The sequence below is a fragment of the Narcine bancroftii genome, chromosome 1, assembly GCF_036971445.1.
Source record: "Narcine bancroftii isolate sNarBan1 chromosome 1, sNarBan1.hap1, whole genome shotgun sequence".
NCBI classification, from domain to species: domain Eukaryota; kingdom Metazoa; phylum Chordata; class Chondrichthyes; order Torpediniformes; family Narcinidae; genus Narcine; species Narcine bancroftii.
The window spans coordinates 334,267,200-334,286,287 of NC_091469.1; the positions used below are offsets into that span (position 1 = coordinate 334,267,200).

The 19,088-nt window shown below is 41.1% G+C and overlaps 1 protein-coding gene and 1 long non-coding RNA gene across 4 annotated transcripts in view; one reads left to right on the forward strand and one right to left on the reverse strand.

Annotated features, from left to right (window-relative positions):
• Positions 1-17,099, reverse strand: part of LOC138748686 (uncharacterized) — a 54,080-nt gene extending 36,981 nt beyond the window's left edge. Inside the window, exons 1-3 of one of the 3 annotated variants that reach the window (XR_011348219.1) lie at positions 16,074-17,099; positions 2,070-2,172; positions 1,421-1,514 (exon numbers count right to left, since the gene is read on the reverse strand). This is a non-coding gene — a long non-coding RNA (uncharacterized lncRNA). Of the gene's footprint in view, positions 1-1,420; positions 1,515-2,069; positions 2,189-16,073 lie in introns of all 3 variants that reach the window. The other 2 variants (XR_011348216.1, XR_011348215.1) reach the window with 2 other exon arrangements.
• The window catches only part of retreg1 (reticulophagy regulator 1), an 87,514-nt gene continuing 84,674 nt past the window's right edge, over positions 16,249-19,088 (forward strand). Inside the window, exons 1-2 of the mRNA XM_069909288.1 lie at positions 16,249-16,550; positions 16,978-17,084. Coding sequence (XP_069765389.1) covers positions 16,315-16,550; positions 16,978-17,084 — 343 coding nt within the window. The 5' untranslated portion in view covers positions 16,249-16,314. The remainder of the gene's footprint in view (positions 16,551-16,977; positions 17,085-19,088) is intronic.

The window sequence follows — 19,088 nt, forward strand, 5'->3', positions numbered from 1 at the left end:
TGCCCTTCTCTCTGGAAGAGTTGGAGGGAAAATGTTCCTGACCAAGCAGAAGGTGCCCACTGAAGTGGAGTGAAAACACCCTGCAAGCAAGTAGTGAGTAATTCTGTGGCAAGTGTGTCCCAGCCAATAGGAAGTGAAGGCTCATCAGTACTGACATCTTCCTCAATCTCAGTCCCACAATGGTTCTTTTGAGAGCTATTGAAAAGAGCTATAACCATCTTTATTTCACAGAAGTACTTTGTTTTTTTTAAATTCTTGATTTGCAACATTTTATTGCATACCAGTGAGTGGTGTGTGAGTGTGTGTCATATCTACTTCAGCACCTTTTTACTCTGCTATCCCCATGTGCCTCGATGCTGTTAACATGCATGCTACTACAAGACTATGCTTTATATCCTAATATATTTCGGTTTCCTTTGCAGGAGATCAAAGATCAATTATCGTTCCCAACAATCGACTCTTCATGATCGATGAATATGAAGAAGTGTCCCTATTAAAGCAGATGATGCATGTCACTGAGTAAATGCCTTGTGACCATATGACAATCTTTGCAGGAGATCTAAAGTCAATGATCATCACAGAAACTCACTCTTCAGAATGGTTGAATAAAAAGGACAGTGTCCCTGATGAAGTAGGTGGTGCCCAACTGGAGTGGAGGGAGAACACCCTGCAAGCAAGTGTTGATAGCACCTGGTTCCAAGGGTGTCCATCCATGATGGAGTGAAGGAGACACACCACCATCAACTTTCCCTCTGGGGTAATCTTCTGATTACCTCATGGCTTAAGCCACAGCTCACGCCCCAGGCAATGTGATGATGTCACCACCACATAGGGTGGAACTCCAGTTGACCTTAAAGGGGTGCGTGCTAAATTAAAAAAAAAAATTAGAAAAAAAAAATTAGAAAAAAAAAACTTTCCCTCATTCTCAGTCCCATAATGGGTCTTTTTGACAGAAGCCAAATAGCCTGACTATGCATAAGCTTGTCTGATCTCAAGCTGAGCAGACACAGTCCTGGTCAGTACTTGGAGGGGAGATTGCTTAGGAACACAATGTGTTGTAGGTTTCTGAGAGGGACGTTGGACTCACACACCACTCTGACTGCCTTACGGTAGACAAAAAAAAATTCATGTATGTTACATTCTGAATGTAGCATTACATATCCAATAATGGAACTGCTGGCGAGAGCAGTTCAACATCATCTTATTCAACAGGATTTATTTTATTCCTGATTCACATTTAATTGGACTCCAGTGAGTGGAGAGTAGGTATGTCATATCAAACTTAGCACCATTTTACTGCACCATCCCCATAACCCTCAATACCATTAACATCCATTTAACTATATGCTTTATATCCTCATGTTTTGCCCCTCTTTGCAGGAAAGCAAAGATTGATTCCTGTTCCCAATAATCAACTTACCACATCAAAATGTAGGAAGAACAGTGTCCATGATGAAGCAGATGGAGCCCAGCTGGAATGAAGGGAAAAGACCCTGAATGCACATGTGGTTGAGCTGTGACAGCGTAAAAGACACCATTATCAATACCTTCCTCATTCTCATCGCAAAGGCACTTTTAAGAGCTAATTTGAAAGAGCTATAACCAACTTTTTTTCATAGGGGTGTTTTCTTTTACTCTTTGATTCGCAGCAATGCGTGTGTGTGCAATAAGTTCCCGGTAATTTGTACTTCACAATGGAAGAGTTGGAAGAACAATGTTCCTGACCAGGTGGATGGTGCCCAACTGGAGTGGAGGAAAATGATCCTGCACACATGTGATGATTAAACCTGGCTGCAAGTGTGTCCCATCTGTGATGAAGTGAACACCCACCAGCATTGAGCCTTCCCCCATTCTCAGTACCACAGTGGTTCTTTTGAGAGCCAATTTGAAAGAGCTATAACCATCTTTTTTCCACAGGGGTGTTTTCTTTTACTTTCTGATTCACAGCATTTCATTGCACATGTATGTGTGTCAGTCAGTCATATCAACCTCTGCATATTTTCATTTCACTTGATGCCATTAACATCCATGTAACTGAGTAAATGACTTATATGCTCAAAGACACATACCTTTGCAGGACATAAAATATAGATGGGCTCTCACAGAATCTCACACTTCAGAATGGTTGAGTAAGAACAGTGCCCCTCATGAAGCAGACGATGCACATCTGAACTGAAGGGAAAACACCCTGCAAGTAAATGGTAACTAAACCTAGCTGCAAGTGTGTCAATTCCATGATTGTGTGAAGAAATTGTTATCACCACCAAACCCTCCCTCATTTTCAGTACCACAATGGCTCTTTTAAGAGCACCTGGGAAGAGCAACCACCATCTTTATTCCACAGGATTTCTTTTATTGCTGATCCACAATATTTCATTGTACTCCAGTGAGTGGAGAGTCAGTGTGTCATATCAAACTCGGCATCATTTTACTGCACCATCCCCATACCCCTCAATGCCATTAACATCCATTAACTATGAATTTGTGCTAAATATCCTTTCATTTTGCCTCTCTTTGCAGGAGATCGAAGATGGATTATCATTCCCAACCATCAACTCGTCATGTCAAAAAGTAGGAAGGAAAGTATCCCTGATGAAGTAGATAGTGCCCAATTGGAATGGAGGGAAAGGACCCTGCGTGCATATGTGGTTGAGCCGTGACAGAGTGGAAAAGTCACCCTCATCGATACCTTCGTCATTCTCATCACCACAAAGGTATTTTTAAGAGCCAATATAAAGAACTACAAAGGATTTGCACACAGTGTTTTGTCATTTTTGATTTTGTAAGTCTTGATGTGCAGCATTATATTGCACTCTTGTGTGTTATGTCAACCCCAGCCCTATTTTACTGAATTATCCCCATACCCATTGATTACATTAAGATCCATGGAAGTGTGAATATATTCTTTATATCTATCCCGTTCCCAACAATCAACTTGTCACGATTGATGAATCCGAAGGACAGTGTCCCTGATAAAGCAGACAGTTTCCAATTGGAGTGGAGGGCAAGGATCCTGCATGCACATGTGGTCGAGTTGTGACAGAGTGAAAAAGTAAACATCACTGATATCTTCCTCATTCTCATCACCACAAAGGCACCTTTAAGAGCCAATTTTAAGAGGGAGACAGTCTTAATTCCAGCTGAGTGTCTATTCCTTGATTGACAACCTTTAATTGAACTTTCATTAGTATGAAGTATGGGTGCCTTATCTATACCTTAGTGCTAGTTTCCTGAACCATGGTACCTCATGATGCCATTAATAGCTACAAAACTCTTGGTATAATTTTATAAAGAAAAGCTCAGAGATTTTAAAAGTCCAAAATTTAGTGGGAAATTTGCAGATGGGAGTTCAACATGGACCCGCCAACTAAATTTCTGAATTAACCCTGTATATATTTCTTAGCCGAAAATCCATTTTTTTTGCATCTATTCCATTTGGATTTGGAAGGATACTCCCCACATTTTAGCTCAAGGCCAGACATGGAAGAGTTGGAAGAACAATGTTCCTGACCAGGTGGATGGTGCCCAACTGGATTGTGATTATTATTGTCCTTCCTCTGGTGACATGCACATCATGATTTCACACACAAACTATTTTGAATCCCCTCCTGAAGCAATAGATGACATCAATCGATGTTGCAGCAGTGGGATCGGGGCCATACCAGAGAGCAACAATGAGACAACATCCCAACTGATCACTGGTTTCTTTCATTTCTCAAAGTGTGACTAAAAATATTTCCAGCCACAAACTCATGATTTTGAAAAGAATTACATTTCTTTCAGGTCTATCAAATCTACAGGGGTTCTTTTCCTGATGTGGCGGTGGTACAGAATGTCATGATTGGCCTATATAGAAGTATGCAAGGTATAGATCAGTAGACTGCAGGAAACCTCTGGCCAATACCAAAGGTATATAAAAGTAGCAAGATATTAGATTGGACTTGGAGTATTGTGCACAGATTTGGTCATCCAGCTGCTAGAAATATATTGTTACATTGGCAAATGTCCTGAAAAGGTTATCAGGGCTGGTGGGCTTGAATTATGAGGAAAGGCTTAATAGACTGGGACTGTTTGATTGAAGCATACAGGGCTAAGAGGGTTGGGGGGGGGGTGGGGGGTGGTAGGGGGAAACTTGTAAAAGTTCATAAAATCATGAGGGGCAAAGATATGGTTGATGGTCATAGCCATTATCCCAGAGCGGGGGGATCTTCAAAACAACAGATAGATTTAAAGAAGACGTGAGGGGCACAGACTTTTTAGACAGGATAGTGGCTCTATGTAACAAGCTGCCAGAGCAGGGATACTCTAATATTCCAAAGGCATTTAAAATTGTGGATGAACAGTAAAGGTTAAGGGATGCAGCCAAATACAAGCAAAAGAGCCAGCTTTATCAGCATAGTTAAGTTGGGCTGAAGGGCCTATTTCCATGGTGTAGCACTCCAGGAGTGTATAATTTGTGGCACACAATTTTAAAGTAAAAGGTCTATTTAAAATGGAGATGATCTGGAAAGTTATCTCAGAAAATCATGACTTTTTGGAACACTTTCTCAGAGTGAAGTGGTCAAAGGAATTTATGAATATTATTCAGGCAGAACTGAATGGACACTTGACGACTAAGGGTGTGAAAAATTACCAAACATTGGTGAGAATGTGGATTTGAAGCTACAATCAGATCACCCATCAACTTATCAAAAGAAGGAGTGGAGCCGAGTGGTCTACTCCTGTTCCAACTGTCCAGAAGAGGACCACCTTTCACACTTTGTGATGTGAGAGTCTGTGAATCCACTTTAAGCAGTTATTTTTCATGAAACCACTCAGATATAGTATAGTTAAACAGCAGAGTTAGACATTTGAAATGCTTGCCACCTGCTGTATTCTGATGGGCCAATTAGCTGCATCATGTAAAAAGTGGGGAAGCACAAGCGAAGCAGCCAGTGCGTGAGTGGCTCAGTGTAGGAGTGGGACTTTGAGGCTTTGGCTCACAAGGCTTCAGTGAGCAGCAACTGAAGAGAAGGTACAGGAGTTGAAGCAAGGTGACAAATTTTTCTAACTTTCAGACAGTAGACATGGCAGCCTGGGCAGGAACCTACTCCTCTTGCAGAATGTGGATAGTCAGTGAAGCCAACACTATTCTTGATAACTTCATATACCCAACTGCAGCTCCTGACAACTGTGCTCAGGAATTGGAATTGGATGAAATCTGGATCATTTGGGAGGCTGAGGGAGTGGTAGATAGGAGTTACAGGGATGCAATCACATCAAGGGAGTAGCATGAAGGTAGCTGGGTAGCAGAAAAGGGAAAGAAGAGAGGCAGGCAGTGCAGGGTACCCCTGTGGCCATTCTTCTCAGCAGCAAAGAGGGAAATGACAAAGCATGAAAGTAAGCTAGCAAATAATACTAAAGGGGATACAAACAACTTGTTGAACTATATAAAGAATAAAGGGTTAGAGTAGATATTGGACCACTCAAAAATGACTCTGGAAAAATAATAAAGGGAGTCAAGAAGATGACAGAGGAACTAAATGAGTATTTTGCATCAGTCCTCACTGTGGAAGTTGATGAGTATCAGGGAAGGAAATTGAGTGCAGTTACTATTTCAAGGGAGGAGTTGCTCAGAAAGCTGAATGGTCTAAAGATGGATGTCTCCTGCTTCAGATGGATAGCAACCTCGGGTCATGAAAGATGTGTGGAGGCATTTGGAAATTATCTTTCTGGAATCAATAGATTCTGGCATGGTCCTGCAGGACTGGAAAATCGCAATGTCACCTTGCTATTCAAAAAGGGAGGGAGGCAATAGAAAGGAAATTCTAGGCTGGTTGGCCTTTTGTCAATGTTTGGGAAGGTGTTATGGTTGATTGTATGAGGCTATAAAGTACTTGGAGGCACATGACAGAATAGGTCAAAGCCAGCATAGCTTCCTTGAGGGAAAATCTTGCCTGACAAACCTATTGGAATTCTGTGAGGAAGTGACAAGTAGACTGGATAAAGGAGATACAGTGATGTGTATTTGGATTTTCAGAAGGGCTTTGAAAAGGTGCCGCACACGAGGCTACTTAAGATAAGAGCCCATGGTTTAACAGGGAACATACTAGCATGGGTCAAGAATTGGCTGATAGGTAGGAAGCAAAGAGTTAGATTATAAGGGTTGGCTGCCAGTTCCTGGTGCTGTTCCACAGGGGTCAGTGTTGGAGCCGTTTCTTTTTATGTTGTATATTAATGATTTGGAGTGTGGAACAAATGGCTTTTTGGCCAAATTTGCAGATGATACAAAGGCAGGTGGAAGAGCAGGTAGTGTTGAGGAAACAGCGAGGTTATAGAAGGACTTAGATTAGGAGAATGGGCACAGAAGTGGCAAATGAAATATAATGTCGGAAAATGTATGGTCGTGCACTTTGTCAGAAAAAAAAATGGGCAGGCTATTTTTTAAATGGGGATAAAATTGAAAATACCCAGATGTAAAGGGTCCTGGGAGTCTTCATGCAGGATGGCCTGAAGGTGAATTTGCATGTTGCAAATACTTGTTCGATGCATTCAGTCTGGGTACTGTAAAATACAACTTAGCAGTTTGGACTCAGGCCATTACTGTCCTTAAAAAATACGAAAGGAGTCGATGGACTGTGTAGCAAGCCTAACATGTTAGTCATCGCTTTGATAAAGGGGGAGGGGGAGGAAGAATAATATTGTTTATTACATGCCAAGAGAAATTGAGGGAAGGGACATAAGAAAATTAAAATCGTTAAGAAATAAAAGAAGACATAAAATTCAGCTACTGACAAATTTTCTATATTATCAATATATCCATTTCTTTCCAAGGATGCTGCATGGCCCACCAAGTTCCTCAGCACTATGTGTTGTTCTAGTTTTCCAGTATCTGCAGACCTCATCTACATTTGGAAGTAGGGTGCCCAGCTAACAACCCAGAGAAAGGGTTGCTTTTACGCAAAGGTGCCTGGGGCAACTAAAACATGGAAAATCCCCAAGTTTTGAGCTGAGCAACGGACCAAAATCAGCAGTGAGTACACCCCTGCCAGCCTGTCCTGTAAGTGCCCAGGACCACGCAAAGCACAGGTTCTGAATGTGAGGTCGAGGCATCAATATAATCCCCAAAAAGACATGGCACATTTAGTTTGGTTGAATCTGCAAACAAGATCAGACCAAAAGGAAGAACTGTGGCCAAGCAGAACAGGTAGCTGTGAATGATGGGATGGTTGACCAAAGTGACTGCAGACACTTGAGGGAGTTTCATACCACAAAATTACCCTGACCAGCCATACACTCGTCTAATGCACAGATCTTCCGTAACTTCATGTTCTCTAGCATCCCTGCCCCACACAAACTGCCGAAAATCATTTACTTTCCCAAGGATGCTCTCCTAAATCCTATTGTCCAGACTTCTTAAGAAACCTTCCCAACCTCACTATTCTCCATGTAATTCCACACCTCCCCCTTGCCCTTGCTTTGTTTAAGCCCCTCAACCACTCTACAACTTAAAACCTACTCCCCACCCACCCAGAGATCTGCTGCTTCCCTGTCCTCTGACCTCATACCTGATCCTCGCTACAACCAATGTTCCCTCTAATTTTTAGTAGTGAGAGTGTGCAAAAATCTTATGTTGTGTAAACTTCTTTCCTGTGACAAAAGTATGTGCACACTGAATGCTTGTTCAAATGTAAACTTGAAATGGTTTCAAGGTAATTTTGGCACAGCCTATCTCTCATGGCTAATAAAACTGTATTGGCATGGTTTAATATTATACAAGTATGATAAACTACTTGTTTAACTGACTAGTGAACAGCAACAGTTAGGTAAGAGGTTATTTTCAATAAGTATAATTATTAATTACTACGTTATTTTAGGTAACTAACCTTTTGTGTGCACATTAATTTCCTTTGTGCACTGGTTGCAAAACGAGTGTGCACACAGCATAGAGGGAATAGCAGCTACAACCCCAACCATATCTTCACTGTCCCTTCTCACCTACTCCTCTCTCAAGCTGAACTGTTTGTCCTCAGCAAAGTCTCACCTTTGTACATCTCCACCCACACTGAATTTATGTTGAATATTATACTGAACACTTCTGCCTCCTCCTCCTCCAGCCTATTTCTTTGACAAAGCAGTTCAACTCCCCACTTGGAAATCTTTTATCCATCTTCAACATTCCTCCTTGTATGTGAAACCAGTTTGATGGGTCCCAAGGGAAATGAATCTTAACGCAGCTGAATGAACAGGAACTTTTATTTGCCCTTTTGGGTAGATCTAGGCCAAGACCTGGAGAAAATTATAGGCAAACGATTCCCACAGGACCCAGAGTTGTTCCTGCTGGGAAACATAGTGGACATAAGGGGTTACAATGAAGCTGTCCAAATTTCAAATCCAATTTGTGTTAATCACATTGTCAGTGGCCAGGAAGTGCCTTGTGGCGACTTGGAAGTCCGACTCTAGTCTTAGTATCGAATGATGGAACAAGGAAATGCAGAGCTACGTTCCCCTGGAGAAAATAACATAACCTGATAAACAGATATGGTACCTTTCGTAAGATCTAGCAGCCATACACGCACTACATAGGCACATGGTGGAGATTGGTTTCCCCGTTCTTTGCTGCGGCTTCCTCTCCCTTGCACTGATCCCAATCAAGGAAAGTCAGGAATGAATATCGGCCCAGAGGCCGCCCACTGAGCTGCCACAATCCCTGTCCCTTATGTTAAAGACCTTCCATAATCCATACTACACTCCTCTCGCTCCTTCCAGTTTACTCCTCTTGATCTTTTCATTTGCTGACAGGACATAAACTACCTTGACCTGTGCACAACACTTACCCATTCTAATCTGGACACCTCTGCGAACACACTCCTCTGCACTCAAACATCCATCTCATGATCCCGTAGACAAGGGAATTGTGGTTGTGTTCTGGCATACTGACCTCCATATTACTGAGGGCAGATATCAGCACTCACACACTTCCTCATATCTCCCTACACCAAATACAATCAGGATATCATCTCCCAAAGCATCATGGACCTCATTACATCAGATGATCTCTTCACCATCACCTTTATAGTTCCCCAACCCTATAGCACTGACTATTATTTCCTACCTAAAATTCACAAAGGGAACTGCCCTGGCAGATAAATTGTTTTTTCTGCTTCTGCCTCTATCTGAACAGCATCATGTCCCCTTTTGTCCAATCATTTCCTAACTACTTGCATGCTCTCTTCCTCTGAATAATTCTGATTCTCCAGCCTCTGCCGCCTCATCTGTGAATACACAATTCCTTTGCACATTCATTTCCCATTTGGAAAGCCACAGGTCCCTCCTCTTGAATGCAGAGCTATTCTGTCCCAATCAACTAATGCTTTCCTCTGCTTGGCAGATCTGGTCCTCACCCTTAACAAAGCCTCTTATTTCCTCCAGATCCAGGATGTAGCCATATGGACACGAATGGGCTCAGTTCCACCTGCATTTTGGTCAGGTCTGGGGAAACATTGCTGCTCCAATTGTACTCAAATATCACTCCCCAACTCTTATTTCACTACATCGATGACTGCATTGATGTTACTATCTGTACCCATGCTGAACTTGACAATTTTATTAAACCTCACTTCCAACTGAGATCCAGCTCTTTCAGGCTGTTTCTGACACCTGCCCTTCCTTAACTTTACTGTCTCCATCTCAGAAGACTAAAAATCCATAGATATTTTACATACCCACTGACTTTTACAGCCACTTGGATCATGCCTCATTGCATCCTGTCCCATTTGAGGGCATAATTTCCTATTCACAATTGCTGTATTGTATCAATTCCCAGAATGAGGCCTTCCACTATGGTGAACGAAGTATTGCAGGGGTTGGTGCTTCGCCCACAACTGTTCGTAATGTACATTAATGATATGGAAGAGGGGACAGAGTGTAGTGTATTTAAGATTACTGATTACACTAAATTGAGTGGAAAAGCAAAAATTTGCAGAAGATATGAAGAGTCTGCAGAGAGATAGAGATAGGTTAAGTGACTGAGCAATGGTCTGGCAGATGGAGGACAATGTTGATAAATGTGAGGCTATCCACCTTAGAAAGGAAAATAGATGATCAGATAATTATTTAAATGGAAAACAATTGCATCACGCTGCCTTGCAGAAGGACCTGGGAGTGCTTGTGCATGAATCACAAAAGGGTGGTTTGCAGGTGCAGCAAGCTATGAAGAAGGCAAATGGAATGTTGGTCTTCATTACTAGAGGGATTATATTTAGGAGCTGGGAGGTTATGCTGCAACTGTACAAGGTACTGGTGAGGCTGCATCTAGAATATAGTATACAATTCTATCTCCCTATTTGAGGAAAATGTACTGACTTTGGAGGTGATGCAGAGGAGATTCACCAGGTTGAATCCAGAGATGAGGGGGTTAGCTCACATAAAGAGATCATTAAAACTTTGAATGCCTAATCTATGCCATTCCTTGAAACCTACATCCAGCAGAGACAGCTGAAAAAGATGATTATCAATAATAGGACTAGCCAAGGAAAAACCATCAAGCACAAAGAATGTCCTAAATTGAGCCTATACTCTCAACCTATTTTTCATTAACAGATTATGTGTCAATCTAGAGAAGGAAAGTAGTAAAAAGGATCCTAAAATTGCCAACAGAGAAGTTTTTTGGGAACTGCAGTTCCATTTCTACCCAAGAGGGGTGATTCACTGACTTATTCAAATGTAATAAATAAAAGTAAATTATGTAAGTTAATTGCTCAATAGTACAATCTAAAATCTGGAAGTGATAATCCTCCATTTAATGTGGTCTTTTGAAGATGGGCTTTATTTCTATGTAGTTTCTTCCCCTGCCATGTATAGTTAGAAATAACCAAATCTAGTGAACTGAAAAGATTTGGGAATAAAAATTGGTTACGCTTGAAAGAGATACAGAAATATAGGTAAAATGTTTATTAATAAATGTTTATTAATGTGAATTAATATGACCCATCATTGATGGAGGGTATTCAATAATCAATGTATATAATAGTAAGAATAATGATTTTTAATAAAACCAGTTTTGTCTATAACAATTGGTAAAATATTTTTGATGTGCTAAAACCTTAGATAGAACCTTCATATCAACGCTAAGTAAGGAATAGGTCTATAAAATGTATATTGTGTTGATTCTTTCCTTTTTTTTAGAATGTGTGATATGATAAAGGAAGCTTCTCCTCTTTAAATGAGTCATCCAATACCAAGCTTAGGTGGGGTACATCTGGTACTGGAGATTTACCAAACTGTAATGAGGAAATAGCCACAGCTATATCCTCCTGCAAAATAGGTTTCTCCAAACTTGCACAACTATCTTGGGAAAGTACAGGTAAATTCAACCAATCTAGGAATTCTGACATTGAAGTATAATCAGAGGTATAAAGGTTAGAGTAAAATTCTCTAAAGGTCTCATTTATTTTAAAATAATCTGTTGTTATATTGCCATCACTCATACGAATCTTATAAGTGATAGCAATATAACAACAGATCAGCAGAAATTCCTTTTATTTGTCCAGCTAGTAACTTTGGAGATTTTTCCCCATGACAATAAAAAAGACTTCTATTTCTTAACAGTTGCTATTCAATTGCATAAGTGGGGAGAAGATCATATTTAGTTTTAAGTTTTACTCTTATATAATTCTGATTTTTATTTTGAGCAAAATATAAATCAATTTGCTTAATCTGATTAAATCTGTTCTTTCCTTGTTAGTTTTTTTTCTTGATATTAGCCATGTATTAAATAATTTGACCTCTTAAATACGCTTTCATTGTATCCCAAACAATCAAGTTGGACATTGTTGGGAGGAATTAGTAGTAAAGAAAAACTGTATTTGGTTTTCCATAAAATCTAAGAATTCTCTATCAGCAAGAATTGTATTAAATCTCCACTGCTTTATTCAAGATAATTTAGCCTCTTTTTAACAAAATTATCAGCCAAATTTTATCTTTATTACACACATTCTTTTAGATATTCACAAATTAAACATTTTGTTCAGTTTAAGCTTTCTGATTTCCCTCGAATTTCAAATACTAATATTCTTGATCTTTTTTGTTTAAGTTAAGGTTATATTTTCATGGTGGATTAATATCATGTATTTATAATAATTTATTGGATTTAAATTCAGTTCCCATGGCAGGGATCAAGAGCGGTTGGAAACAAGATTTGAACTTAACATTTTCAGATGAAGATTGGTTCTCTACTCTCAGCTTGGTTAATGATTCCTCATTCTGTGCAAGACCTTGCATATTACAATATAAGGTGGTACTTAAAACACACATGTCCAAACTTAAATTATCTCATTTTTTTTATGCAGATATTGATCCACTATGTGAGAAATGTAAAATTTTTGAAGCTTCTCCAATTTGCATGTTTTGGGAATGCCCAAATTTAGAGAGATTCTGGAAAGACATTTTCCAAACGTTATCAACGATTCTTAAGATTTAGAACCTTGCCCGTTAATTACTCTGGTTTTCCTCATGTCCCAGATGCCTGCATCTCAAGTAAAAAAGTTTTAGCTTTTATCACATTGATCGCCAGACAAGCAATCTTGCTAAAATGGAAAGATGATTCATCCCTACTCATACACAGTGGTTATATGACATAATGACCTATTTAAGTTTGGAGAAAATTAGATGTAATATTAAAGATAAAGAGTTTCAATTTATAAAGTTGTGGGACCCATTCTTGAAATTTTATTGTAATTGGAAGAATTAAGAATTATTGAGTGCTCAGAAGATTCACTGTCTGATGTCACCATTGAATCCACATTTTCGTTTTTGTTTATTATATAAGGTAACCTTGACAAGAGGGAAGGGGTAGATTAGATGTAGTCTTTCATTTTTATTCTTGCTTTTCTTCACTTTAAAAAAAAATTGGCTTAACTCAGCAAACAGATTTAATATGGTTTTACAAATCAATTCAAATGATTGTTTCTTGTGTTTATTAAGGAATTCTTGACTTAGTTTCATCTTTTTTCTTTTTTGAGTCATCACATATATTCAAATTATTTTTATGAGCTTTCTTTTCTAAAACTCTATGTAAGCTTATGCTAAACACAGTAACATATTTTAAAGAGGGAGTTAGCCTATTAGGAGAAATTCATTTGTCTATCTGTAACTGTTTTTGCTGGAATGAGAAAACCTTATAGAAACATATAAAATAATGAAAAGCATAGATAAGATGGAGGTAGGTAAGTTGATTCTTTTGGTGGGGAGATGAGAACTAGCAGACAGAGCTCAAGATTCAGCATAGTAGATTTAGGACAGAGATAAGGAGGAACTGTTTATCCCAAAGGTGGCAAATTTATGGAATTCACTGTTCATCGAAGGAGTGGAAGCTACTTCAGTAAATTTATTTCAGACAAAATTGGATGAATTTTTACATAGTAGGGGAATTAATAGATGAGCCTATCATCAGCTCAGCCATGATCTCATTGAATGATAGTGCAGTCTTGACAGGCCAGATGGCCTACTCCTGCTCCTAATTCATATGTTCTCACATCTTCTTTAAGTAATACAGTAAAACTTCGTTAGAATGCGGTAGTTGGGGTCCAAGATTTCATACTGCGTTACAGCTGAGTCGCGGAAGAGATGCATATATGTGGCTGGAGATCCACCAAAGTGGTTACCATCTTTACTGCCTCCTCAGTTCAGGAACAATTCATACCCAGTCTAGCCTCCATGTAGTAAAACTCCAGATATCTTGGTAGAAGTAAAAACACAAAGCTGGTGAAAATCAGCAGGTCAAGGACTGTCATTTATAAAGTTTGGGCTCCACAGACACCCGCGCTCTAAGCGATTCTGCGCATTAACAAATCGTGTTCTAATGACGTTTCACTGTCATTGCAGATTTATTCCAAGTTCATCAATTGTTTTTGATGAGGCCAACAAGATTATCTCTTCTATTTTTCATATTTCTGTCCTTTCCCCACAATCCACAGGCAGAACAAGGACAGAGTCCCTTTGATCTCTCTTTCCATTCCATCAGCCTCTGCATTATTGCCATGGGCACATTATCCTCTAACACTTCTTCCAAATTCAGTGTTTTCCCACCAACAATTACATATTCCCTTCTCCATCCGAGCTGCTTTTCATTGGGATAATTCTATCTGTGACTCCCTGCTCTGCTCCATCCTTTATTCTTCTCAAATGGACCTGTTACAAAGTGTTGACTGATGTTGCACAGTTTATATATTTTTGTTGTGAATAAGGTTATCTTCATTCAAAAGACTATTTCTGCTCATGGATGCTGCTTGATCTGCTGAATTCGTCCAGCAATTCTTTGCCTGCGTTTTGAGCTCATTCCAGTGAGTCTGGCAAGAATAGATATTAGTCAAGAAAATCTGCAGATACTGCAGTCCAGCGCAATACACAAAAGTCCTGAAGAAACTCAACGATTCACACAGCAAAAATGGCAGTCAATGTTTCAAGCCTGAGATGTTACAGACCAGCTTTGTTAGCTATTGAATATTTGGAATAAGTATTCATCCATGGAGATACTACCAAAGACAGATGGAATAGGGCCTTTTTCTTGAAGGTTTGTAATTCAAATTCCCACTAAATTTATGCTTTGAAGTGATTAACAGTGGACCTCCCACCTCACCTCCAATTTGTCAACAGCATTAATGGTACAGTGGAAAAGGAAGGCTGCTTACAGTTAAAACAGGATCCAGATCAACTGGTGGTGTGGGTCAAGGAATGCCAGGTGGAACTTTGCTTTGACACGTTCACAGCATTGCATTTTGGTGAGTGAAACTAGCCCAGGACATACGGTAAATGGTAGGGCCCTGGAGAAAAATCCTCTGGTAGCCACTTGAATGCAATTCAAATATTGAAGATAAAAAAAACAGACCAAAAGTCACTCCTGTGGAATAATACCGATTATAGGTTGTTATGTTGGCTCTTAAAATTGCCTTTGTGGGGCTGAGAATGAGGTCATTTCAGACCACGTTGGTGTCTCACATTGAACCTTCCCTTAGGTCTACCTGCTTGGTGGCCATTGCAGTATCTCCTCCGTGATTTTAAAGGTTGCCTTTAGAACTCAGCATCCCTCCTCCTCCTCCTCTGACCCTTCTCCACCCCATCTTCCTCTACCTCCTCTCTATCCTCCCCTACCTCTGACCCTCCTCCTCCTCAAACCTCTCCACCCCTTCTCCTCTACCCACGACCCTCCTCCTCCACAAACCCCTCTGCCCCCTCCTCTACACCCTCCTCCTCTCCCTCCACCCATCCTCCTCTACCCCATCTGCCCTTCCTCTCCCTCCACCCCCTTCTCCCCTCCTCCTCTCCCTCCACTCCCTTCTCCCCTCCTCCTCTCCCTCCACCCCCTTCTCCCCTCCTCCTCTCCCTCCACCCCCTTCTCCCCTCCTCCTCTCCCTCCACCCCCTTCTCCCCTCCTCCTCTCCCTCCACCCCCTTCACCCCTCCTCCTCTCCCTCCACCCCTTCCCTCCTCCTCAAACCCCTCCACCCCTCCTCCTCTACCCCCTCCACCAACTCGCCCTCCTCCTCCCTCCACTCATCGTCCTACCTCCCCCACCCCATTCACCCCTACCTCCCCACCCCCTCCTCTATCCCCTCAACCTCCTTGATTCCCTCCACTGCCCCATCCTCCTCCTCCACTCCCTCCTCTCCCTTCATCGCCTTCTCCCCCTCCTCTACCTCTGACACTCCTCCTCAAACCCCTCTGTCCCTTCTCCTCCAACCCTCCTCCATTACCACCTCCACCCACTTACCGTCCTCCTCCCTCCACTCATCATCCTAGCTCCTCCACCCCATCCAACCCCCACCTCCTCGATTCCCTTTGCTGCCCCTTCCTCCTCCTCCACTCCATACTCTCCCTTCTCCCCATCACCTCTACCTCCTCCCCCTTCCCCCCCCGCCCCCCTTCTCCCCATCACCTCTACCTCCTCCCCCTTCCCCCCCCGCCCCCCTTCTCCCCCCCCCGCCCCCCTTCCCCCCCCGCCCCCCTTCTCCCCCCCGCCCTCCTTCTCCCCCCCCCCGCCCTCTCCCCTTCTCCCTCCTCTCCTCCACCCCTCTACCCCTCTACCCCCTGCCTCACCTCTATCCCGAATCCTTTCCATTATTTCACTCATTCATAATATCCCTATTTATCCATTGATCGTGCCACGTGACATCATGTGACCGCCCGACTCCCCAATGACGTCAGTACACCACGCCTCCCAGCCCAGTTCCCGCCATCCATTCTCCGTGCACTCTGTCGTCACGCCGTGGCGCCTTTGACATCAGGAGCCAGGGATGACGTCAGAGCGGAGCAAGTAAACACAGCAACAAAACAAAAGATGGCGATGCGGGGCCCGGAGGGTGGCAGCGACGGCTCTCAGCAAGGAGCTGATGCGGCCACCAGCCGCCCAGCTCGGGATGATGTCAAGGAGTTGGCGGAGCCGGGCGCGGGGCAGGGCCGGCTGGAGCCGGATTCGGTCTGGCGTTCGCTTTTCCGCTCTCTGCAGTCGGCTTCCAGCTGGCGACGGCCGGGTCGCAGCGCGGCTGTGTTCCTGGGCTGCAACGCTCTTTTCTGGTAAGGCCAGGCCGGGCCCGGCAGACACAGAAGGGGAAATCATGATTGGGCTACGGTCACTCCTCCCATCGTTGGCCGCTGACTGTGGACAAGCTGCTGCGGCTTGTTCTGCGCCCTGGTGCTCAGTCTCGGCCGCTCTCTTTGAGGGCAAGGTGGACTTTTTTATCTTAAATATCCTGTTTCTCAAGGAAAAAATAGATTTCAATGATAATGGTTTGCTTTAAACGAAGCATCCCAAACAATGCGGATACATGTCCATGGACAAAAAAGAGAAGCTTGTAATAATCGTTGATCAGACGCTCATTTGAAGCCATTTACGAATGCTTCACTTTTGTGTCTATCCGTATTTCATACAACAGTCCCCCATCCGAGACCTAATATCGAAACAATAAAGTTGATGAGTTTTAATCTCCTTCTGTTTTCCTAGGTTACTTGCTTTAACACCATGGAGGTTGTATTCCCTTGTTGCTTTGGCCTTCCTTTTGCTGGTTGCTATCGAAAATATAAAGGCTTTAACTCTGTACCTCATGAAAGGTAAGGATGTTGAGATAACAAGTGTCAGTAATACAGTCACTGCAATACTTGGAGTCAGAAATAGAGGGAGTGCTTAAATAACAGTAATTAATCGATGCAAGACGACCAACATTAAAAGCCACTCTCAGAAGCTTAATTTTAATATTTAAGTCCGGTGATCATTCAGAAGTACGTTCCATGTACCATGTAAACCCATGGATTATATTTTGTTCTAAAAAAGCTTTCTTTTATCAATGTGTAAACATTGTCGCCTGGAGTTCCCTGCATTGGTGCTTTATAGAATTGCACCCAAAATTAACAGTTAATTTACTTTTCAATCAACATGAAGTTATGAAACAAACAAAATCAAAGAAACATTGCAGATATATACAATAAAACTACATATTGATATACAAAGGACAAATCAACACATTATCACAATTATCAAATTCTGCACTATTGTTTATAAATACTAAATTACACACCATGCCGATCCTTAAAAAAAAAAGCAGGAAACAGAAAAGAAGAAGACCCCCCCTCCCCAAAGGAAAAAGAAAAAGAGGTAATTCTCCCATATAATGTGACAAAGTCATCTGTTTTCCAAAAGCATTAATTACATACAGACAGAATATTTTATGATTTATTCAGAGCTTACCTCCTCCCTTAAGGGATAAATGTCTTGACATAGATATCGCTAGGGATACTGGAGATATTGCAGACCGGAAGCGGGGGAATCATCAAAGGTTAACCCCTCCGTATATCTTAAATATGGGTTCCATATTCTTAAAAAAATATGGTAGTTAAGATACAGCTATACATTTATAGCGAGTCAAACTTAGTGGGGAATCAGATTTCCAATGTCAATGCATTTCCTGGCCACCACTAAAGCAATTCCAATTGCTATTTTGACAGCCTCATTTTAGGACTTATATCTGCTAATTTCCCCAATAAAAACAATTCTGGCACCTGAGGGTTTGAATTCCAGCAATTTTTTTCCAGGAGATTCCCCAAATCTTCCCAGAAGGATCTCACCTTGTGCCATCACCAAGTCAAATGCAAAAAGATCCCTATATCTTGACCACATCAAAAACATAAATTGGATAATTCAGATTTAAATTTATTTCATTTTTGTGGAGTAAGGTACAGCGGATGCAAAAAAAATTATATTGTACCATCCGATACCTTACATTAATTGTATTGCTTATGCTGTCTTGACATCGGTCAGACCAGCAAAATGGATCAATTTCTAGACCCAAATCTGATTCCCATCTCTCTCTTGACTTTTCTAGCCCTTGTGTAGAGACTTCCAGCTGAAGTAAGAAATACATTTTTGAGCTAATTTTCTTTGTGATCTCTTTTGAACCAGAGTCTCTAAGGTCAGTGCTGGACAAAATTTATCCCTTAAATAAAATCTTAACTGAGATAACAAAAAAAGATGTACTTAAAACTAAATTTATTCCTGATTTGTTCAAATGTCATAAGTTGTCCCTACTCAAACAATTTTCGATATATTTGATCCCACTCTGAGACCAAGTTTCTAGAATTTTATTATCAATTGTTAACGGAATTAATTTATTTTGAACTAGGGGTGTTTTGGGTGCAAGCCCCCCCCCCCCCCCAAACACCAATTTGACCATTGAGTTTATTCCAAATTGTAATAATGTTTTAGTAAGGGGGCTTCCTTTGGACCAGATAGAAATGTAGAATTCCATTTATATATGTATGTGTGTGTGTATATATATATATATATATATATATATAAATACACATACATACATACATACATACACATGTATATGAAATTTTATGCTATCTTCTCATCAACCTTATGCAGTTCCAATTTTACCCAAGACAACTTGTCTACTCTGTCAAAGAGGGAGGTGACGAGCTTCATTTGAGTTGCCCAATTATTTTTTTTTAAGTCTGTGAGCTTTATAATTCCAGGTTAATTTATCGATAGAGGCTCTGGGAAACTTACCCTTCCACAGAAACTTTCTAATATATTTATTTAAATTCTAAATCGTG